The sequence below is a fragment of the Vombatus ursinus genome, unplaced genomic scaffold (assembly GCF_900497805.2).
Source record: "Vombatus ursinus unplaced genomic scaffold, bare-nosed wombat genome assembly UNPS02014793.1, whole genome shotgun sequence".
In the NCBI taxonomy this organism is placed as follows: domain Eukaryota; kingdom Metazoa; phylum Chordata; class Mammalia; order Diprotodontia; family Vombatidae; genus Vombatus; species Vombatus ursinus.
Window position 1 is genome coordinate 7,771,800 of NW_020954571.1, and position 24,906 is coordinate 7,796,705.

General features: G+C 40.8%; 1 protein-coding gene across 2 annotated transcripts in view; it reads left to right on the top strand.

The window, feature by feature from the left end:
• Positions 1 to 24,906, top strand: part of RAPGEF1 (Rap guanine nucleotide exchange factor 1) — a 164,137-nt gene that overhangs the window by 51,074 nt on the left and 88,157 nt on the right. For both annotated transcript variants that reach the window (XM_027869362.1, XM_027869363.1), the window contains exons 2-5: positions 8,901 to 9,040; positions 9,653 to 9,766; positions 17,518 to 17,696; positions 23,723 to 23,879. In XM_027869362.1, the coding sequence (XP_027725163.1) occupies positions 8,901 to 9,040; positions 9,653 to 9,766; positions 17,518 to 17,696; positions 23,723 to 23,879 (590 nt within the window). The remainder of the gene's footprint in view (positions 1 to 8,900; positions 9,041 to 9,652; positions 9,767 to 17,517; positions 17,697 to 23,722; positions 23,880 to 24,906) is intronic.

Sequence of the window (24,906 nt, forward strand, 5' to 3'; positions counted from 1 at the left end):
TTTCTTAAGTCTAGACAATCAACAAAACAATGACTCAAGCTCTGATTTGTAGCGTTTGCCAATTTTCTGAGGAATAAATACTCACATTGAGAATTTGACAATCTCTCTCAAGCCTGGCTGAGCTGGCACCAGCCCACCCTTGGCAATCCCTTTCCTTACCTTCACTGTTAAATCTCTGGAATTAGATGTGTCTGTCCATGCCATGCCTCTACTTCCTCATCAGCCCGTCACTCTTCAGCCCCTTCTGCTCTGACTTCCACACCCCCCATTCTAATGAAGCCTGTCTTCTCCAAGGTTAATGGTGACCTCTGAAGAAGTAGCTGACATTTCCATCAGGCCTTAAGGTTTACCAAGTGCTTTAACTCATTAAAGCCTCCATCCAAATAGCCCTGTAAGTAGGTACTGCAGGCATTATTATCCCTGCATCACAGGCCTAATAAATTCAAGTTGATAACCAGAAGGAGAAAGTACATCTAGAGGAGGCTGTGAGTTCAAGCAGAATTTGAGGCTGCAAGACATGGGCTATCAATATACTACTTTGTGTGTGTTCTGACCTCCGTATGTACTCATCTTTCAAAGACAGTCTCCCCAATACATTGAAGATATATTGGTTCTTTTCCTATTTCAGGAATACCAGTGTGCCCTCCAGGCCAACTCATCTACTGAAAAGCCATAGCGTGCCATAAAATGCTGAACTTAGGCTCAGAAACTGGGTCTTCATGAGCCCTGCCCCTGGCCCTTGACATTTCATTTCCCTCATCTTTGAAATGGGGATCATAATACCTGGGATACCCATCTCCCAGGATAAGATAACAGAAACAAACCTTTCATTGTCATCTCCGAGGCTTTCATTCAGTCAGAAGACCATTTACAATAGGGGACTCTCATCTTCTCCACCTTTGCCTGGCATTCGAAGCTCTCTACATTCTGGTGCCACTCTTCCTTTCCAAGCTAATTTCATACATAACTTTTCTGTATACCCTCCCACAACATGCTCTCTGCTTTCCCCCTCTATTCCTAGGATGTCCTGAGTCCCTGCCTTGACATCTTTAAAAGCTTGACTTACATGCTACCTTGTCCAGGAAGACTGCCTGCTGCCCCTTCCTTCAATCAGTAAGGTTCTTTTCCACCTCAAGGGAATAGCATGATAAATTTAGGAGAGTCCCAGATATAGAGACTGAATCAAAGCCCCTACATTCAGATCTTGAGTCTATAACTTAAAACCTGTATGACCTTGAGTAAGTTACTTCTGTTCTCCACACATCAGTTTCCTTATTGCAAGGTAACACCATGGAAAAAATAATGGATTTGGAGTCAGAGGACCTGGATTCAAATCCTGCCTCTGATGTTTCCTTTTTTAAACTTTTTTTTTTTTAATGAACAGAAATCTTTTCTTTCCCACTTCCTTCCCATTGGGGGGAAAAATCTTATAACAAACGTAATCAAGCAAAAAGAAGAAAAAATTCCTGTATTTGGTATGTCAAAAAAAAAATCTCATTTTCTTCCCCTACTTCCCTGTGTGATCTTGAGTGAATCACTTAACTTCTCATCTGGTAAAAGTCAACCTTGAAGTCCTTTCTAAATTTCAGGCTGTGCTACTGTGGCCAGATGCTCTCTGAGGTCCCTTTTTGCTCTAAGCCCTATGAAATTCCACTTATTTTTAGTTCTCATGTGTCTCACCTGTCTTGCCAGTTGTGTAACTGTGGGCAAGTCACTTAACCTTTCCAAATCTTAGCCAACCAAAATAAGTTATAGACCCTGAAGATGAAATCCCCAAGTCCTTGACAGATTGTTACCTTACGTATGTTTGTGTGTCATATTTCCCTTTTAGGATCTTGTCCATAAGGACGAGAACAGGTATTCTTTCAACTTTGTATCTTGTTTGAATGATGCGTTGCTTGCTGTATTTACTAAATAAATGCTTGTTGGATACAGTTGAACTAAGGCCAATCTCCGCTACAGGGTGTTTGACTTTTTGAATTATATTAGGAAAAGGCCAGTAATTCACTTTAGACTCAAGTCCTCCAGGAACTCCTCCTATTGTTTGTACAGCCAAGTGGGACTCCTCCCTCCCTCCCCCCCAACCCCCCATTAATATGGGATAGGCCCATACAACTTGTTTGATTTTAACCGGTTATGTTTATGTAGACTCTAGCTCACTTGAGAGTGACAGAGTGGTTTCTGGCCGTTATTAGCCATATAGTTTGAATTTGTTCTTTTCTTAAGTTAAAAACAATTAGAGCTTCTTCTGAAAGCAAATCTCCTCCACTATGTAGTAATCACGCCATATACTTCTTTTGTAAGGTTCCTATTCTGTCACTAACATCACAAGTCCCAGCATTACAAGTACAAGCATCCTTGGTAGCTGCAACACATTCTTTTTTCACTTCTTAGCAAAGCACAGTGTCTCCTCACCTATCACAGCTTGCTATTCATGAAGGTAGTTCAGGTCACCTGAATAATAGCTGAGCAGTTTACCTACTTGAAAGCATATGCCTGCTTTAGTCAGAATTTTACCAGGACTGCTCAAAAAACTTCTTGCTGTATTTCTCCTGTGAAAACTGTATGCCTCATCTTAAGTTGGAATTTGTTTGAGTCTTAGGTCTCTTGGTTCACTTCACTATGAATTCATCTCAGTATCCTTTACTGGTTCATCATCCATCTTCCACCGCATCAACATTCTGTCTCCTTTATGATCTCATCCACTCTCATTTGTTCAGGTATCATCTCTGTGCAGACAATTCTCAATCTAAATATCAAATCAATACCATAATCAGATCCAACCGTAGCCTTTCCATTGAACTCCATTCCTACACCACTAATTCCGGCTGGACATCTCTTCCCAATGGTCCTATCTATATAGGGGCATCTCAAATTCACTGTGTCCAAAGTGAAATGTCTTATCTTTCTCACTGTGGCTATCTTTTCTCCAGACTTCCTAGTCACCAAGGTCATAACTTGGTAGTTATTCTTGATTCTTTCCTGTCCCTCAACTCCCACATTGAATCAGTTGCCAATTTGTTGACTCAATATCTATAACATCCTCTAGCATCTGTCTCCTTATGGCCAATGGAAAGAGTGATAGATTTGAAGTGAGTTCAAATCCTGACTCTGCTACTTGCATTAAAAAAATTGTTTTCAATGAACAAAAATTTATTTTCTGTCCTCCCATCTTCCTCCCATTGGGGGGGAAAAAACTCTTGCAACAAATATGCATAATCTTAGTAGCTCGTAACAGTTTCCTTGTTTCCATAGGGAATCCACACTCCCTCCAGTTGCCAGAATAGTCTTCCTAGGGCATATGCTTGACCATGATACTATTGTGCTCCAAAGCCTTTTAGGTTTCCTATTGTCCTCAATATAGAATACTAACTCCTTTACCTGGTATGTAAGGCACTCTGCACATTTTGCACATTGTACTCAAAATTGAGATGGATTTACACATTTATAAAGGTAGATGCACATCACAACTCATGACTTCCCATCTTGAGTGAGTCTTGTTCATATGTTTGTCATAGGTTGGTCCACTCTATATGCTTGGGGAGTAGAGAGTGGTTCTCCCTTTTTCCTGGTAAAAATATACTTGTAGAGCACATAGATAAACCTTCATTTATCCATGTGGCTCTCACCACATGACTAGCCCAGCTTCTTTTCCAATTACATATTTCTTTGATGACACCCTTTATTACAACAAAAACTGACCTACATACCTACTTTCTCACTTATGTAATTTTTTTGTGAGAATAATTGACACCTTCATCTTTAGTGAGGCTGTTAGTAAAGAACAGGCAGGCTTTCACAAGTGATGGTCTGCATTAGACCTCATCTTTATCATCACAGAATTGACTAGAAGATGGAGAGAAAAAAAGAGCCCATTGTGCTTTTTGTTTGCTGGTTATTTTTCAAAAAAAGCATTTGATTTAGTAGCAACATGCTGCAGTTAAGGCTGTCTTCCAACAAGGTGTTTTCCATATGTACATCACAGGATTATAGATTTGGAGCAAGAAGAGAATTTAAAGTCATCTGTTCCAATCCACACAGCATTTTACAGATGAGGAAATTAAGACCCAGAAAGGTTAAGGGATTTATCTACGATCAAACAGGTATTTCCAAGTCCTCTCACAAGGAGAGAATATTCCTGGTATGGGGGATAGCCTGTGCAAAAGCCTGGAGGAAATGAGATGTCATGTAAGAAGAACAGCAAGTAGTACAACTTGGCTAGAACATAGAGTGTGTGAGGGCAGAATCATGTGAAATGAGTCTAGAAAGATGGGCTGGATCATTAAGGGCTTTTAATTTTATTTTTATTTTCAGTTCCAAATTCTTTATCTTCCTACCTATTGAAAAGGCAAGAAATACTATACTCATTATACATATGAAATCATGCAAAATATTTCCACATTAGCCATGTTATGGAGTGACGGTGGGGAGGGGAAAGCAAGAAAAATAAAGGAAAGGGGAAGATATGCTTCATTATGCACTTTGAATCCATCACTTCTTTATCTGGAGGAGGATAGCATTTAGCATCATGAGTCCTTTGGAGTTGTGGTAGATCATTGTATTGATCAGAGTTGATTAGCTTTATAATATTGCTATTACTTTGTAGATTAATGCCCTGGTTCTGCTCACTTCACTCTGCATCAGTTCATATAAGTCTTACCAGGTTTTCCTGAAACCATCCCCTTCATCGTTTCTTACAGCACAGTAGTATTTCTTTACATTCATATACCATAACTTGTTCATCCATTCCCCAGTTGATGGGCATTCCCTCAATTTCCAGTTCTTTGCAACCACAAAAAGAGCTGCTGTAAATATTTTTATGCATATACATCCTTTTTCTTTTTCTAGCCTTGAAGTCAAACCATTGGTAGAGAATAGTGTTAAGTCAGAAAGCCTGCTGCTCCAAGCCACATTGGAGAGGTCAATTCATGACTTTACCTGCCTTTTTCAACACAAGGCAGTGATACATGTCAGGGTGAACTGATGGTTTCAGGCTTAAAGGGCCAGAATGAAGTAACTGAGGGGCAGCTAGGAGGCACAGTGGATAGAGCTCCAGCCTTGGAGTCAGGAGGAACTGAGTTCAAATCTGACCTCAGACACTTGACACTTACTAGCGATGTGACTCTGGGCAACTCACTTAACCCTGATTGCCTCACCAAAACAAAACAAACAAACAAAAAAATGAAATAACTGGAACCTCATGGAAAATTCTGAACATGTGATTTTATTGTTCTTTATATTTGTGTGGTTGTGTGGTTGTTTTATTTTGTTTTTCAAGAAATGTTATTGTTCAGTCGCATCTAACTTCATGACTCCATTTGGAGTTTTCTTGGCAAAGATACTGTAGTGGTTTGCCATTTCCTTCTCCAGCTCATTTTACAGATGAAGAAATTGAGGCAAACAGGGTTAAGTGACTTGCCCAGGGTCATACAGCTAGTTAGTGTCTGAGGCCGGATTTGATCTCTCTTCCTGACTTCAGGCCTGCCTCTCTATCCACTGTGCCACCTTCATTGCATCTTTTAAAGAAGTAGTCACATACTATTGTGTCCCTCACACAGAGAAGAGTTTTAGAACTTGTTCAATCCTTTGTAGGTAGGGAAGGACACTTAAGTAGCAAGCAATTTATGCTTTGTTTACCAATGGATTTCTTTTGTATAGATGTATTGCTGACCATTTGTGATATCAATGTCATGTGTAAGTAATAGCCTACCCTTAAGATACTTTGTTTTGCTTTTTTAAGTTTCAGGAGACTTTTGAAGTAACCTGTAATTCTGAATTTGTAAACCAAATAAGAAGTAAACCTGATTATGCAATTTATATATGAAGGATGCAAGTAAAGATCCAGAAATAGTTAGATGGAAATACCTTATCGGTTTTTATAAACAACACTATGTAAATACGATTCGATTCCAATAATATTGTTATAGTACCTACTGTCTGTAGGCCACTGCTAAGTATTGGAGATACAGAGATGGAAAATAACACACCATTCCTGGCCTCAGGGAGGTTACAGTCTAATAGGGATTGAATGGGTAGGGAATGGAATTTGAAAGCAGTAGTATCCTAAAGCCCAGCACTTGATAAGACTTTCCTGGTCAATATAATTTCAGTAAGAACTTGCTATCAATAAGTAGTGGAAAGTGCTGAGGAGAAGCAGGTTTGTAGCCCAGCTTCTGGTCTTGGCCCAGCCACTAAGTCTCTATGTGACTCTGTGTCTCAGTTCCTCATCTATAAAATAGGGGGTGAATTGAATTGATCTGTAAGATAGCTTTGACATTGTGTGTTCTAAGATTTCTTTTAGCTCTGATGTGCTTCTACAGAATGTGTGTTGGTGATGTTGTCTCCAGACTGAATAACGCGATGAATGGGTGAAGGCCTGGGAGAGGGGGGCAGGTGATTTGAAGGGATGGCAATGTGGCCTGAACTGTGATTCTGGGTTGCAGTTGCACAGGTGTTCCTGCCCTGTGCAACTACGACCATGGTCAAGATCTTCCTTCATAGATTTAAATTTTATGACAAATAGCTGGAGTGGTGTAAGAGTCAGCAGGAACCTGTTAACAAATACTCCAGGCAGTGACTCCTCATCACCCAAAAGATCAAATATAAAATTCTCTATTTGGTATTCAAAGCCTTTCCTAGCCTGCCTCCCCCACCTCATCCCTTTCCCCACCCCTCTTATGTCTTACATAGCCCCTCCTCCCTTTTCATTCTTTGATCCAGCAACGCTGGCCTCCTGGCTCTTACTCCATCTCCCTACTCCAGGCATTTCCAGTGACTGTGAAATGCCCTCCTTCCTCATCTCTCCCTCCTAGTCTTCCTGGCCTCATTCAAGTTCTGGCTAAAATTCTGCCTTCTACCAGAAGCCTTTCACTGTCCTGATCCCTTTTAATTCTAGTTAATTGTTTATTAAGTTATTTGCATAATAGCTCTCCCATTAGATTGTGAGCTCTTGAGGGCAGGGATTGTCTTTTTCCTTTCTTTGTATCCCCAGCACTTGGAGCACAGTGCCTGGCACATAGTAGACCTTTAATAAACGTTTATTGACTGACAGCTTGCAAACTGACACTATCAAAACCTAATTCTGTACCAGCTAATGCTGACCTTAATTTCCATTTTAAAATAAACAAAAAAAAAAACCCAAACCTTTTACCGCTTGATTGTTTGTGTCTATTGATGAAGCTTGCTAAAAAGTATTAAATTCTATGGTAGAGGAGATTTATGATAGATATAGTATTGCTTTCATATGATGACTCTAAGACAGGTATCCTTATGTTCTGGCAGAGAGAAGGCTACTAGGATTATATTTCAGTCTAATTCAACAGTTGTATATTTTCTTTCATGTTGACATGACCTTGATCCTGTCTCACTCCTAAGTAACAAGCAGAATCCTAAAAATTGACTGGCCCAGCTTTAGACCCCCCATCCCAGTTGAGGCTGGACTCCAATTTAGGTAGGCAGCCAATAGAAGAGAAGGTAGAATTTCCTTCCCAAGTTTGGTGCTAAAAGGGACCTGCCTATAAACCTCACTAACATCAAAGCAAAACCATGAGATTTCCCTTTCTCCCTCCCACATATGTGGTCACACCCCACTATGTTCATTGTAAACCTAATCTCAGTTTTGCTGCTTTTCTGGATAATCATTTTTCTGCACATAAGTTTTCTCATTTCTAACATGAGGGTTTGGATTAAGTGATCACTAAGGTCCCTTTTAGCCCTAAATGCTATGCTTTTATGATTCATAAGATAGGGTCCCCAAGGTGTGTTTTGCCCCCCTACCCCGCTCCCCCCCCCCGACCATTCCTTTCAGAGGTCTTTTCTAGTGAGGGGTGCCTTATAGTGGAGTTGTGACAAAAGGAAACCAACCTTTCTCCTAGAGCTGTGTGACTAAGACTGAGTTGCTCTAGCCATGTAGTGTATAGCTGGGTTATTATGAGGTTTGTTGCTGTTGCAGCGTATTTATACTTTACATCTTATCAAAGGGATGATTAGTCTTGCCTTCTTGCCTTTGGGCCAAAGTGCAGCTCATTCCTAGATATCTCCCAAGGCCTGAGAGCTTATCTAAAGTCATCCTTCTTTCTGATTAAGGGATAACTGTTAATGACATGGACTTGAACTTTGGGTCTGTGGCCAGCATATACTGTGCACGTTGGCTATTTAAGTTTTGTTTAGATTTTTTTATAAGTTGCAGGAAAAATAAAGAGATTATTCTTCCTATCTAAAATGTTACAAAAATCCTTCTTGCTATCTTTTAGAATTGCCTCTCTTTACCTAACCCAGGTTTTCACTCAATTTCAGCTGTTATCTTGTCTTCTGTGATGTCCTGAATAGGAAACTTCTTTTCTTTCTGAAATGGGAGGACCAAGTACTGCACTGGGAACCAAGAGGCCTAGGGATGGGTTTTTATTGGAGCTCTGCCACCCACCTGTGTGACTTGGAGGATATGCATCCCCTCTCTAGGTCTCAATTTCCTTATTTATAAAAAATAAGGAAGTTGGACCAGATAACCTCTAAGGACCCCTTCCAACTCCAACATTCTATGAGCCTACTCAAGCTTATTCTTCCTTCTTGATATGTTCATCAGAAGTGTATAAAGTGATAAGGATCTTATCTAATGATATATTAAAAACTTTTTCTCAAATTCCTTTGCCTTCCTTCTCTCTTAACTCTACAGCCCAAAGAAACCAGCCTACAAGGAGATTGCTGGGACTAAGATGTCCCAAAACAAATTTGTTATATTGTTTTGGTTTTTTTTTCCTTTCCCTGTCCAAGAAATTGGACCTGTCAGAAAAGCTAGAGAGGCTGTTTTACGTTGGGTAGATTGCTCATTGCCGCAAGCAGCACGCTAAACTGGAGCCATTGCCCTCCTCACTCAGAGTTCTTCTACCTGGGGTTGTTTTCAGATTCTCAGCGCTCTCATCTCTCCTCCTTCACCATGAAGCTGATGGACAAATTTCACTCGCCCAAAATCAGGAGAACACCATCAAAGAAAGGAAAACCAGCCGATGTGCCTGTGAAAACCCTTGAGAAACCTGTGAACAAAGTAAGTAGATGAATGGGGCTTCTCTGCATCTTCTCTTGGGTTGGTCTTGCTGGCCTTTACCTGCTGGGATTGATAGGGGCTTCTGCTGTTTTTAAATTGCATTCCCGGGAAATGTTCCTTCCAGCACCTTGCACCTATTCCATAGTATTTTGGTTATTTTAGGAGAGGCCTTCTGAGTTGCTATAGTATGAACCATCCAGATGGTCAGTGTTTTAATTTTTATCAAAAGAAAACTCAGTTGGCCCAAAGCCATTTGCCTTTTCTAGTTCTATAATCCTTTGGGCATTTAAGCAACTCTATGTGGAATATGCCTCATGTTCACACCCCTCACAATGCCACCACCTCCCCACCCCAAAGTTTCCCACATTCCCTGGTGTGCATATGCACCACCATGGAGTTTATGATTTCCAGATCATCTCTTGGTGTTAGGGTGTGTGCTTTTAAAAATGCAAAGTCTTTGAACCTTAGCCAAAGATGTCCTCAATCTCTGGTAACCTCAACAGGGAGAATCCAGCAGATGTATTGAAACAGCTGCTGATGTTGTCAACCCCTCCCTCCAGCCTAAAATGGCCATTTCAAGCCCTGTAGGAATCCAGGTTTCCTCTCTTCCAGGAGGCCACAGACAATTTTCTACCAGAGGGCTACCCTCCTCCCTTGGATCTGGATCACCAAGCAGTACAATTTATGTCCACCAGTGCTGTGGTTCCCAGGTCTCAGAGGCAGAAGGTCAGTGTGACATTAAGAACAATTGGGGTTGCCTTCTACTGCAGTGAACCCTGATTCCATGTTTGGGGGGGATTAAGACAACCTATTTCATCTTTATGTACTGGGTTCTCTGTTCTCTTAAGGTTGGGTGGTAGCTGTGGGTTCAAAGAGCATTAAGGAAATAATTAAAAGGGGCCTCAGATGCCATCTTCAGATAAAACAGAGAGCTGGCAGCCCAATGGTCCTTGGATAGTACTCCATGCTTCCATGTGCCACATCCAGGAATCCTTTGAGTTGTTGGGTTGGGTGAGGTACTCCTCAGAGTCTGTTCCTGGTAAGTGGGTGTGTTTCATCTCTCATCAGCTGTTTTTTCCAATTACCAGAATTATCTGAATAACTTAGAAGGGAGTAGGACATTCTGGGGAGAGGGGAGGAGGGAAGATATGGGTTATACTCAGGAAAGGGCATGAATCTCGAGGCCTTGAACTTCACAAGCAGAAAATGAGTCTGGATTAAGATGTGAAGGGGACAGACAGTGGGTTCACAAAGGCTATGCCAGCAAAGTTAAATTCTAGTAACACCTTCCAAACTGGAAAGGCCATCCATCCACATTCTAGTAATAGACTTTATCTGCTCTTCAAAGACCAGTCTAGTCCAGTATGGAGTGGCTTATCCCCAAAAGTTTGACCAGTTGGTGATAATTTTTTTATCTGTGGTGATCCATCCAGAGGAACCAACTTCATGAAAACTGGAGATCACATTTGTGGTAACAGTTAATTAGCATAATTAATATCTTCATATTGACCTGATATTACAACAATATTTTTTTAAAAAGCTTAATGATTTAGGACAAAAGTCAAACCTTAAAAAGAAACAAACTCAAGTGACTATCAGAGGTGGAGTTATAGCAGAGGATGTCCTAACCATCAGTGATGATGCAGCTGGCCCATTAATTTTGGTGTTTTATGCTTTTGCCTTGACCTAGAGTTTTGTAGTGTGACTGTTTTTCCTTTTGAGATTAATTTGCAGAGTACCTTAAGAAAATACTAGTTAACTGTGGGGTGTGGGGGAGGAGGTGGAGGAGGTTTTATTGTCTTATTATAGTAGAGTAAATTTTTGGATGAACTTTCCCCATAGCAAGGGGAATCCTGGGATTGAAAGTGAAATATTTAGATTTTGCAAGAGTTGACCTAAAATCCATATCACAAGACCATGGTTAAGTAGTAAAATGGAAGATTTGGTCTGTGCCACAATTATTTTTTATTAAAGGTTATCTAGCAGTCTCCTAGAGGAGAGTTTAATATTAAACTCTGAAGAGAGTGCAGGATGTCATATTGCATCAACCTAGACAGCCCAGCTTCAAATGATTTACTAACAGCCATGTTCAAGCTTTGCCTGGAGCCTGTTGAAATATTATTGGGTTTACTAGTAGGACACATGAACCCTTTGGCTTTTTAAAGGAGCAATCTCTGCTTAAAGGGGCATGGGCACACTGGATATTCTTCTATCTTTACTGTTCTCTTTATCATCATCTGCCAATTCACTGCCTGCCAGAGAGGATTTTCACATACATCTGAATGTACAGAAGCTCTTTTTTTGGCACAGAGAACCTTAGGTGTAAAGCTGTTTCAGATGCTTTATTGTTGCTCCTCTCTCTTCTTCCCCCCTCCCCAGTGTAGCCTAGATGAGGAAAAGGGGAAAATAGATGTTAAAGTGTCATTTACTTGGTGGGGAATCCAAAAAAAAAACACCGGCAGATGGTCTGAGCATGGGAGAAGGCAAAAAGAAAAGACAGAGTCTTCTCAAGGTGCAAAATGACTCATGAGAGAGGAAGATAGAAAGTTAGCCTGAGGTTTCAAATAATGTTCTTTGGCCCAGTTTAATTCCTTTTTGCTTATGCCTCTTCAAAGGGTAAATCACTGTAATCAGATGATAAGTCACTTGAGTGATTATGCTGGACAAAGTGAATATAACAGGGCATTTTTCTAAATCCACACATACAATGGAAACATAAGGACAGCCTAGGAAATGTTGGGGAGTCTGCCAAGGTGTAGGAACCCAGACTATGCCAAAAAGATTTTTAGGATTTCTTTATTATTTCTGAGGTTCAAGACAGTTGTATTTTTATTAATTTGTGCACTTTGATATTTACCTATGGGGTTTCCATAACACTTTTCCTATAGAGAATATGAAGTATCCCATAAAGATTTATAAACTTTTAAGCATTTAAAAAAAGAAACAGTAAGATGAAATAGAGGAAAAAATGAAATAAATTAAACAGAACCCCAAAGGAAAGTAAGACCCAGGGAGATTAAGCCTTCCAATGCAGTCCAGGCATGTTCCAGGCTGTGCTGTGCTAGGCATTGGGAATAAAGTCTTCCTATTTTAAAATATGTAAATATCCTATATTTAAAGAAAAAATGGGCCACACCCTCAAGAAACTTACATTCTCCTAAAAACAAACAGGAGTTAATGGTGATTTGAGTAGGACTGGGGATGCTGCGCACTGGGTACTGGGCAATAATGAGAGATGCCAAGTAGCTTCATTTAAATAGATAAATAGAGATAACAAGAGCTAGTAATAGACTAAATGGCTCTTAAGAACAATGTAACATAATGGAAAGAGCACAAGACAGGATATTAGGAGATGTCCCAGCTCTGCTGTGACCTTGGCCAAGTCACTTCCTGTCCCCTGCCCTCTAGGCCTCAGTCAGTCAGTAAGCATTTATTAAGTGCCCATTATATGTCAAGTACTGTACTAAGAGCTACAAATACAAAGAAAGCCCAAAAAACACAAACTAAAAAACACAGCCCCAACTCACAAGGAGCTCACAGTCTAATATGCAAACAACTATGCATAAACAAGATATTGACAGGGTAAATTAGGGATATTCTCCGAGGGAAAGCACTAAGATTAAGGAGGACTGGAAAAGTTTTTTGCATAAGGTAAAACTTTAGCTAAATCTTGAAGAAAGCCAGAATACAAGAGATGAGGAGAAAGACTATTCCAGCCATCGTAGGCAGCCAGTTGGGAAATCTTGTGCAAGGAACAGCAAGGAGGCTGGTGTCACTGGATTGCTGAGTATGAGGAAGGGAGTTAGGTGTCAGAAGACTGGAAAGATAGGAAGAGAAGTTGTGAAGGACTTTAAAAGCCAAACAGAATTTTATATTTGATCCCAGAGGTAATAGGGAGCCACAGGAGTTTATATTCCCCCATCTGTCAAATGAGGCTTTTGGATAATTTGTTACCTAATATCCTTACCCCTCCAACATTCTGTGATTCTGTCTTTTATAGGGTCCCTTCTAGTTCCAACATTGTCTGATTCTGATTTTGGAATTTATGACAGTGTAGATGGGCTGACGTTCACCTTTGCCTTATCTATTAAAGGAGTAATACAGTAAGAAAACAAAATCTTAAATTATTTCAAAGGTATCCGAAATTGAGTCTGTTTTCATAGATTTCATTTTAGCCTTTTTACACTTCATATTAAAAAAATTATATCTCAAAAAAATTATATCTCATTGTTACTTAGCCCTGGTTTTTATATTTTCTTGAGAATAACATAACTATACTTCTTTAGAATTATCCTAATAATCTAACTTTTTACAGATTGGCCTTCCCCCATGGAAAACCCAAATTTACATAGGCCAAATTATACCATAAGTACATTGAATGTTTGTAATTGATACAATTATTGGGATTACTAATGGCACCCAATTAGGGGAATGGCAGCAAAAATACAAATGATTAATCAAACACAGAAGTGGACAATTACCTGATTCTCATAATGCTACTCATACCCTGTGGACCTTCAATGAATATTTGTTGACTGATTATAGCAGCGACCTATTTGAGGACCACAGTGAGAGCTCTCCTGTCACCAGCTTCTCAACTAAAACTGTCGTGCATAGAATATGATAAAGTAACTGAGCAGTAGTTACTGAATCATGTAGAAAGAGCAGTAGGGTGGGAGTCAGGAGACCTGGGATTCACAGTGTGACCTTAGTCAGATCTCTTCATTTTTCTTAGCCCCGTTTGTCAAATGACTAGATTTTCCCTGAGGTTTCTCCTAGGCCTAAAATTATGGTTCTAAAGGCATAGTATTAAATAATTGAATCTTTCATCTTTTTCCTTCTCCTTTTCACTCTTCATATTTTGTCCAGTCTTCCCTTCTCCCCACCTGTGCTTTAGACCTGCCTTCCATCCCTGTGGGCTTTTCTTAGTGGGTTGAGCCTGGGAAGGCTACAAGTGTGGCTGACTTCTGACTTAGACCCTTATTCCTGTATTTAGAATTCACTAGCGTTGTGTGATTATTTGAGTCAGCGGCAGTACCTTGAACCTAGTGCCACGAGCAGCACATGTCAGTAAGAGAGTTGGATTGACTTACCTTCGGTCCTGAGAGTTTGTGTCTCAATCTAAGTGAAGTGGAGGGATTGAGTTCCTATTTCTTGCTCAGGCTTCTTGTAAATAAATATCTCAGCCTAAACTGCTTGGACTGCTGACCGAATTTTCCAAGAAAGCCACGATTTAGTAGCTGAAGGGACTGAAGCAAAGCATAATGCCCAGAGGACATTCATTCTAGAAGAAGAATTTGTAGGAGAGTTAATGTATGAAGCCTAAATTTGTCAACTCCTGTATTAGGAGATTCTAGCTGCCTCCCTAAATGGACAAATTTGACAGAGAATCGTAGAACAGCAGAGTTTTAAGGGAACATGTCATGAAATCCTCCCCTCTACTCTCAATCTCACGTTGTCTTTGGAAAGGTTTCCATCCCAATAGCAAAGCTTCTCGCGGAGTTTTCTACATTGCATCATCTTTTTTTTTTTTTTTCAGCTATCACCATTAACTCCCACATTGTACACATATTCCCAGAGCTCTATATTTTGTAGGCTCGTAGAATGTCAGGACTGGAAGGAGACCTTAAAGCTCAGCTATTGCCACTGCCTTACTTTACAGTCTTTGAAAATTGTCAGTAATTTTTTATTTGTGCACCAATGGGAATACCCTCCCCCCTTTTTCTCATGTGCATTGAATGATTGTCCCTCTTCTCTTTTCCTTCTGTACTGTTTTGCTTGATAATCTCGTTAGCTTCCATGGATTCAATTATCTCTATGCAAATGATTCATAGATCTGTTTATCCATCCCTAACTTCTCTCTCCTGATCTCTGGTCTTGAATCTCCAACTATCTTTTGGAATCTTGAGCTAGACATAGACAGCTTAAACTCATTATGTCCAAAATTTAGCTCATTATCTTTCCCTCCAACCTCTTCTCTCTTCTAACTTCCTTATCATTATTGAGAATCCCAGTCACCTATTACAACCTGGGTGTTGTCCTTAGTCCTTCACTCTCAGTCACCATATAAAATCTGTTGCCAAGCCGTATCATTTTACCTTCATAATATCTCTTGGATATGTCCTTTCCTCTCCTCTGATACCACCACTATTGTGGTCCAAACCCTCATCAACTCACACCTGGACTGTTGCAATAGGCTTCTGATTGGTCTCTGAAGTTTCTCCTCCCTGCAGTTCATCCTTCACTCAGCTACTAAAGGGCTCTAATTAAAGTGCAGATTTGAGCTGACCACAGCAACAGTACCTGTGCAGTTAACTCCAGGGGCTTCCTATCCCCTCCAGGATCAAATAGACAATCGTTTGTTTAGCTTTTAAAACCTTGCCTACTTACTGGTCCTTTCCAGTCTTCTTAGACTTTACTCCTTTCCCAGTCCTCTGCAGTGTGGTGGCATCGGCCTCCTTGCTAGTGCTCCTTAAACAAAACCCTGCTTCTCCTGATGGGCATTTTCACTGACTGTCCACCCTTATCCGAGCTTCTCTTCCTCCTCATCTCCCCCTCCTGGCTTCCCTGGCTTCCTTCAGATCCCACCTCAAAGAAGCCTTATCTGGTCATGCTGAATGCCATTGCCTTCCCTATGAGATTATGGCCAATTTATCCCTTAAGTGTCTTGTTTGTACTTGGTCTTTTGCATGTTGTCTCTCCCATTAGACTGGGAACTAGTTCTTTGGGGGAAGAGACCATTTTTTGCCTTTCTTTGCACTCCCAGCTCTTAGTATGTTGCCCGGCATATAGTAAGTGCTTAATAAAAGTTGCTGACTTAAAATGGTTTGGATTTAATATTTATTCTTCTTTCAACCCTCCTTGTCTCTCCCCTTTTGGGAATGAGAAGCTAGCGTAGTATGCACAGACTTTTCATTGCTTTCCTTTTAATTATTCAAAGAAGCTGCAACTGGGGTGGTTAATAAGGTTTGACTGGCAGAGATTTCAGCTTAAATCTAATGTTGCTTTCTGTGTTTATGGGTGGGTGTCCATTCTTTTGAGCATTCTCACTAGTTGAGTCTACATAATGAAGTTGCCCAAAAGACAGAATGGTGATTTTAGAGCCTTAATCCCACAGAAGACCAGGATGTCATTTCCTTCACATTTCCTTGTTTAAATTGTAATTGTAATCTCTATTACTTGGATAGGTTATCCATTTTGTGAATATTTATCATTATCTACCATTCCCTTTTCTCTACCCTCTATCTCGACCTCAGGCCATTGAGAAAAGAGATAGACTGGAAACAGCATGAGATAGTGGGAATATTACTGGATTTGGAGACAAAGGGACCCGGGTTCAAATCCTGACTGTGCTTTCTACTACTTTGTGTGACCTTAGGCAAGTCACCTTGTACTGGGCCTCAGTATTTCAGCAGTAAAATTAAAGAATTGGGCTAGATGACCTTCCTGGTCCCTTCCTGCTTTAGATCTAGGATCAGATGATCCACACTGGGAGGGGGAATGGAGACAAGCATAGAAGGGCTGACTACGTGAGGGTCTGCATTTCTCTGCCTAACTACGTGTGACTTATTGCATCCCAAAGAGAAGTGACTTGGGGGTACTTGGTGCCTTCTGTTAATGTGAATCATCAAAAAGGGATTATTTTCTTCTCCTTTGATGTAAGAGGGCTTTTACTATGAGTCAAGGAAACCTGGATCCTGACAGCCACTGTTTATGCTTTTCCTGGGTGAATGACATTGCCATCTTCTCTTTACCAGAGCACCACCACCTTCTCACCCAGAGACCACTCATCTCTTGGTGGTTCCCAAGTCCTTTAGGATTAATTTATTTTTAAATTGACATGTACCCAAGCCATTTGGAAGTAGTTTTGTATCCAGTGGAAAGTTGTGATGGAGTATTTTGTTTTTAACCCTCCCTATCCTAGGTAGACCCATCAATCTTAGAGAACCATGAAAGGAAGTTTCCTTATATAATCTGCAGCCTAGATCTATATGTGCCTCAAGGGACCCTCCTGCTGGTTTTCTAAATATCTTATTGCCATTAGCAAATTAGTTGTCACAATGCCCTTGATTAGTGGCACTCTGTGTATGGGGTTGATGGGGAATCTAAGAAGGAGGCAATATATGACTTTTCAAGGCCACAGGCTAGTAAGTCTGTTTAAGAAGCCAAAAAGGGAATTTCAGGAAGATGTATCTAAGCATCCTATGTCCAGGCACCCTCTGGTTCCCTGGAGGAAGGCAAATACCACAAGTGTGTGTGTGTGTATACTTGTATGTATAAATATGTGTTACACATATACATACATATACATACATACATGTGTGTGTGTGTCTCCCCACTGCCATCCTTTGGATGGGATTTTCTGTGGCTGAGAGCTTTTCCTTTTCCCATCAGCCTCAGACTAATTTCAGTGAAATAAAAATAGCTCCCTTTAATCTCTCTCTTTTCCCCTCCTCGTCCTCAACTCACTGTTTCAGAATCTCAGCTGGCTGGAAGAGAAAGAGAAAGAGGTTGTCAGTGCCTTGCGCTACTTTAAGACCATTGTGGACAAAATGGCCATTGACAAGAAGGTATTGGAAATGCTTCCAGGCTCGGCCAGCAAAGTCCTGGAGGCCATCCTGCCGCTAGTGCAGACCGACCCTCGAATTCAGCAGAGGTGAGTTGCTTTGGGTTTTTGCAGAGAGTCAGAACTGGATAAGAACAGTTCCAGAGAGTTCAAAATGTCAGTAATCAGGTGGTGCCACAGTACAGGACCAGCTGATGTCATCTTCTGTGTCCTTCACCTCCCCTGCACCTGTTCTGTGATTTGCTCAAATGAGTGCTTGCCTAGGATCACAAGACTTAGAACTCAGAGGATCTCCCATCAACTTATCCAGGGGTTCGTAACTGTTTTTATGTCATTGATTCCCTTCTTAAGAATAATGTTTTTAAATGTGTAAAATAAAATACATAGGATTAAAAAAAGAAACCAATTATATTGAAATACAATTTTATATATGTGTGTATGTATATGTGTGTGTGTATATACATACACATATATACATATATATATATATATTTAAAAAACCACTTTCATGGATCTAGATAAAAACTTCTGATTTAGTCCAATCCTTTCATTATACAGACAAAGAACCTGAGACCTAGAGAGGGGCAGCGTCTTTTTTGTTTTGCTAAAGAACAAAGCTGCAATTAGAACTCAGGCCTTCTGACCCCAAATCCAGGTTGCTGTTCACTGTGTTCTGCTGCCTTCTCACCACATTATGCTATCCTCTACTGCTTCTATGCCCCACTTGAAATGCACCCCCTGCCCCCTTTTCCCTTTTAAAATTTGACCCTGATCAAATGCCACGTCCTAGAATCATAGAGTCCTGGAAAAGGAAGGGACTTCAGCAAGCATCTAGCCCAGTGCCCACCTGAAGATTAAGTCCCCCTTGAAGTGTCTAAGAAGTGAGCAGTCAGCCTTGGCTTGAAGATCTTCCATGATGGAGGATTTATTTACCTTTTGAGATAGCCTGTTCCATTTTTGAACTGCTCCAATTATTAGGACACTTTTTCCTGATGCAGAGCCAAAGTCTGTCTCTCTTATAACTTCTCCCCAGTGGTTCTAGTTCTTCTGTGTCCTGGGGCTAAGGAGAACAAGATTAATCCCTCACCCACACGATGGCCCTTCAGATATCTGAAGATAGTTATCATAAACCTCCTCCCCCAAAAAGGCCCAAAACATTCTTGAGTCTAAGCATGACCAGTTTCTCAGACTGAGTGATGTATTTAAAGTTCAAAGGGCTAATTGTGAATGCCAGCTCCGCCACTTAGTACCTCTGTGACCTCTGGCCGGTTTCCTCATCTTCAGAGAGAAGTGGTTGTATTTGATGACCTCTGAGGTCTCTTTATGGTTGTTTTAACCAGCTCACCTCTGGCAAGTTTTCAAGTCTCCTCTTCCATGAAGCTTCCCCACATTTCCCCCAGTCAGGCGGGATGGATCCCCTCCTCCTGTTCTGAAACCACAAGGCACTTTCTTTGTCCCTTTCTCACACCAAGCATCTAATCAAAATCTTGTCTCATTCCGTGTGCTCCCCTGATAAATGCTTTGAGAATCAGAATTGCATCTTTTTCATATTTATCTTCCCCTCACCTCACACATAGTAGGCACCCACTAAATATCTTTTGAATTGAATTGTTAAGCTGTTTGCGGTAATTGAACTGATCTAGACATATCTAGATCTTCAGCCTGGTTTTATTAAGATATTTAATCCAAGCTCATGATTCACATACGATATATAAAACAGGAGCGTCCTTAACCCTCTCTCCTACTCCGTTGACTGTCCCAAAGATTTTCCATTATTGCAAACTTGAGTTCACATCTGCTAATATGTACAAATCTGGAAGCCTGTGAGAGAAGGGCTGGTCTTCCCAGCTGTATCTGCTTTGTTAGGAATTTATAGGAATTGCTGCCCTTTGATCCTAACAACCCCATTCTTTCCAGAACTACTTATCAAACACCTATTGTATGTAGACCATTGTACTAGATACCGGGAGAAATACAGTGTTTAAATAAGAGGTGGTCCCTGCCTTCATAAAGCTTACAGTAAGACAGTTCACTGCAACCCCCTCTTCACTCTCTGAGTCTCTTTTCTTCTATGTAAAATGGAGATACCATCAGTAACACCAACTTCACAAAGTTATTGTAAGTAAGATGCTTTGTAAACTTCAAAGTGTTTCATAAATTCAGTTTACTAATTTTTGAAACACAAATACAGGTAACTGTAGTCTATAATAATTCATTTTAAAAAATGGAAGCAAAATGCTAAATGAGGCCTAAGGGAGGAAATAGTTACCAGCCAGGGGATCAGGACCAGTTTCCTGGAGGAAATAGGGCTTAAAGAATAGGTGAGGATTCAGCAGGCAAAGAAGAGAAGGGGAAGACATTTCAGGCATAGGAAACAACTTGGACAAAGGGCCAGAGGCAGCCAAGAACTATATGTGTATTGGGACTGAGTCCAGTTTGACTGGCGCAGAGGGTACAATATTAGAGGTGAATGAATAGTACGGGATTAGGCTGATGATGTTCGTTCTCGAAGAGGACCATGACATCGGGAAGGTGATGCCATGTCATGCAAGTGAATTGGATTTAAGTGAGGATGGGCTGTGCAAGGTCAGCAGCCTCACTTTCTCCTCCAGAGCCATCTGGGTCCAATGGCGAAATACAGATCAGGATGACTGGAGATGACCCAGGATACAGTGATATCCTGTGATGACCCAGGATACAGTGATATCCCATCTGCAAAATGGAGGGCATGTGATACATGATACAGCCAGTGAGCTGGCATTCACAATTAGCCCTTTGAACTTTAAATACATCACTCAGTCTGAGAAACTGGTCATGCTTAGACTCAAGAATGTTTTGGGCCTTTTTGGGGGAGGAGGTTTATGATAACTATCTTCAGATATCTGAAGGGCCACTTTTTAATCTGAGTTCTCACTTGGACTGAGGCAAACCCATTCAATGATTAAGGCTGGTTAAGAAATAGGCCAAGGTATGGCCCCTTAAAAAAAAAATCAGTCTGGGAGGGGAGGAGAGGAGAGGACAGAGATTAGTTGCCCAACTGGAAGTGGCCAGTTGGGTCCCCATTGGGCAGCTTGGACTACTCACAGGTTGTTATTTGTCCTTCGTCCTTGAAAGAAGATAATGTCATGACTGAAAGTGAATTGGATTTAAGTGAGGGAGGGCTGTGCAGAGTCACTAGCCTCACTCTCTCCTCCCGGGGGCTAGGGCTGGAGAAAGAAGATGGTATCAGATCAGGACAGTCCTTGAATGCCATACAGAAGAGTTAGAACTTGATTCAGTATTCAGTAAGAAACCTTGGAGGTGAGGGATGTTTAAGAAAGACTATTCTGGGCATGATGTGAAGGGTGAATTAGAGAGGGAATGCTTAAGAAAATTATATGGAGTTGATATTTTAGATGCTAGAGAGTGCATGTCTCTCTTAAGGAGTCAAGCAGTAGATTTGTTCAGAACAACCCACTCTTGTTCAATAATACATGAAAAGGATTTTTGTTTTATTTTTAATAGAATAAAACCCTCAATGAAAGCAAACCTGATTGAGACAGGTCTTGAGTGGCTATCAGATTGCCTGCTGGTTTCATGTTTTCCTGCTAGATTACCTGTTGAGGATAAATGCATCCCCATTTTGATTCCTTGAGATGGCTTTGTACTTGTGTATCCTCCTGAGACTGAAGGCTTTATGAGCTGCTTTCAGAAGCTGACAGTGAGGGGAAGATTTTCCTTCTTCGGGGAGATAAAGCAGAAGAGTATCTTACCATTTCCCAAGGAACCATCTGCCCCCTAGGCTTCCTTCCTAGGATTTCTGCTAGTTGGCCCATTTACACATTGAACTGGTCCATGTTGACTGAAAGCTCATTGGAATTAATCTTAGAAGAGACAGTTGGGATTTTTATATAGCAGAAAATCAGTGCTTATCCTGGAACCTTGCTCAACCCTTGTCCCTAAGTTCATTTGGCAACTAGTCTTCACATGTGCTGTTTTGTTCATTCATTTAAGAGGCAGCATGGTATCGTGGAAAGATCACTTGGTGTGAAGTTGGAGGACCTGGAATCGAAACCTAGTTCTTCCACTTTCTAACGAGGTGACCCTGGACATGATTTCTCATCTATAAAATGAAGTGGGTCAGACTAAATGGTCTCTAAGGCCCCTTAGAGATTTGTTAGTTCTCTACTGTTCCTAAGTTCCCACTATTTGCCGAGCACTGTACTAGGCACTAGGAGAGATCCAAAGATAATTACATTTATAGATTGTATGCTCTATAAATGATGACAGATGATTCTCTTTCACTAACTTATCAACAGATGTCTTGGAAGACATGTTAGAACAGCATTGCTGCAGGCATGTGCAAGACTGCTTTCCTCCATTTCAGAAACAGGGAGTTGACTGACCCACCAGGCAGCGTTTTCATAATACCTGCCCATCTCCTTCCTTTCCTGACAGCAAACCTAAGAGGAATATTATTTTACTTACAAGCTAGTACATAGAAGGTGGGGGGGGAGGGTACAGACGGACAGTGTGTGCAAGAAAACAATATGATTGTGGAATTCCTTTTGTGCTTCTAGGTAAACACTGCTATCACAAAGAGATAGAAATGAGTTCTATAAAGTGGACTTTTTGATTTTTACTTCCATGGAAGATTAATCAGCCTACCATAATTACTTTAGAGGAATTCCTTTTTAAACAATGTCTCCTCATTATGGGAACATTCAAGCTAATGGAGTTTTCAAAGAAGGATTATAGGATCTAGAATTGAAAGGACCTTAGAAATCCTGTCAGTCATGCCCTCCATTTTGCAGATGGGAAAACTGATGCCCAGAGAGGAGAAATGACTTTTACAAAGTCCCACAGCTCATAAGTGGCAAATCCAGGATTTGACCTCAAGTCTACTGCCTCTGACTCTAAGACTCTTTCTGCTTAGGCCACTGTAAAAATTAAGATATCCTCATTTCATTCCCTTTTCCAAGGTAACTAGCCCCAGACTCACAGCTGATCCTTTGTACTGTGGTTTCTTAAAGCTAATTAGTGAGGAGTTCATCTTGTTTTGTAGACATTTTTCTGTTTCTAATGGGACTTGAAAGTAGCTTGCATTTTAGTCTCACTCATCTCTTGTTTGAACATGCATGGACAGAACTGAATGATGGGTTAAGGGGAAAAAAATGTAACTTTCCTTTCAGACTTGGATTTGAACGACGTTTTTTTCCTTATCTGATTTCCAAGGCTTTGTCATGTAAGTGCTTTTGCTAAACACTTCCATTTTCATTCTGCTTTGAAACATTGTATTTTCTTCCCCCAAATAGGGTATTTTATTCCTAAATGGTTACCTCAGTCCTGTTCTCTTCTCTGCCTCCCCAGTCAACCTTCACTCACAGAGGAAGGAAAGGGTGTTCATTAAACTACCCCGACCCAGCCATTGGTAATACTTAATGCACCGAATACTTAATGCACTAAATGAAGAGAAAATGGTTTTCAGCCTTCCAAGGAAGCATAAATGAAAGTTATCTGAAAAGTGATTCTAAAGTACATGGCAACATTATGAAAATATCTTTTTCTTGGCTACTGCTGCATAGCCATTAAAGCAACCTCAAAATAACCAAAGTTTCTGTTTTCTTAAACTTATAGTGGAAAGCAAATGACCTCACAGCTTTGGACCTTGATCCACACCCCATGACCCCACCCCCAGCAAAAATCACAGATCTGCAAAAGCTGGGCCTGTGAGACACCAAGTCACAATAGAATAGAAGAGCTGAGAAGCTGAACGTTTTATTCACAGCTTACTAAGGAAGAAATTCTAATAAATTACAAATGTAGTAAGAGGTCATGATCACTCTTTCCGAAGAACCTGCCATAAAAAGATCATGAGGCTTTGGGTCACAATTCACAAAGGTGGTATGGTGGTATAGACTATGGCTGTTGAGTAAATAATACCTTTTTATGGAAGAAGATAGGGAAACACTGTGTAAATATTGAAATTTTACCTCAATACCATTGACGCTGCAGGGAAAATCCACCAGTGTTGGAATTCCGTTTTCCAACAACTCATTCAATGGTAGGATTTCTTAAAGCATCAGACCATGTTCTTGCTTACTTTACCAGTCCTGGCATCCTTCTCTCCCCTCTAGCTCAGCCATCTCCTCTTGCTACAGCCGAGTATACCAGAGTCTAGCCAATCTCATTCGATGGTCAGATCAAGTGATGCTGGAAGGTGTGAACTCAGAAGATAAAGAGATGGTCACAACTGTGAGAGAAGTCATCAAAGCTGTTTTGGATGGAGTAAAGGTACTGTGCTCCAGGTGTCATACTAATATTCTGTGGTGGGACATGCAAGAACAGGAAATAACCATATTTGTGCATAACTCTCTTGATTAGCAGATACTCTTAGGGGCACCTAAAACATGAAGGACTTATTTGTGACATTAGTACATTTTAATCTCTTCCATCAGCTGGGGCTGAATGAGCTGTTCTATCTGGTTATTTACTTAATTCTCTTAGGAGAGGTATATCTAGTGACTTTAACAATGAACACTTCTTCATCCTGGCAGTTCAGGAACTTGCCAGAAGCAACCCACCTTCACTGAGCATTGTATTAAATTTGCAGCGAACTTTCACACTGCATGTCTGACAGGGCATGTTTTGTTACCTGAACGAAATCTGATGGGAGATGTTCTGAGAAACAGCACATCAACTGTCACCTCTTTGTTTTCCAGAAACTTTTTGGTAGGAAAAACTAGACTCATTCCCCCGCAGGGACATTGCCTTAAGTCTTCTGCTTAATCTTTCCTTTGAGCACTTAACTAGTCTGGAAACCTACTTCAGCTTTGAATTCTTTTTCAAATGGTTAACCCTGTTGTCAGATTCCTGAAAGATGCATCAACATAACTCCCTTCCTCAGTAGCTCCAGAGGAAAAAACTAGAACCCAGGCATGCAAGTTACAGAGAGGCAATTTCTCCCTCAATATGAGGAAGGTCTTTCTAACAATTGAGCTGTCCAACAGTGGAGCAAGATACATTATGAGCTCCTCATAATTGGAACTGTTCAAACAGAGACTGAGTGGCAGTTTATCAGGGATGCTATGGGAAGAATACCTGCATTTGGAAGGAGGGAGGAGGTTGGACCATACATCCTCTCAAGTACATTCCAGCTCTTAACACTGTATTCTAAAGTCCCTCCCAGCTCTAACATTCTTTGTCCTGAGGTTCTTCCCAGCTCTAACATTCTGTGTTCTAAGGTTCCTTCTAGCTCTCACATTCTGTGTTCTAAGGTCCCTTCTAGCTTTGACATTCTGTGTCCTAAGGTCCCTTCTAG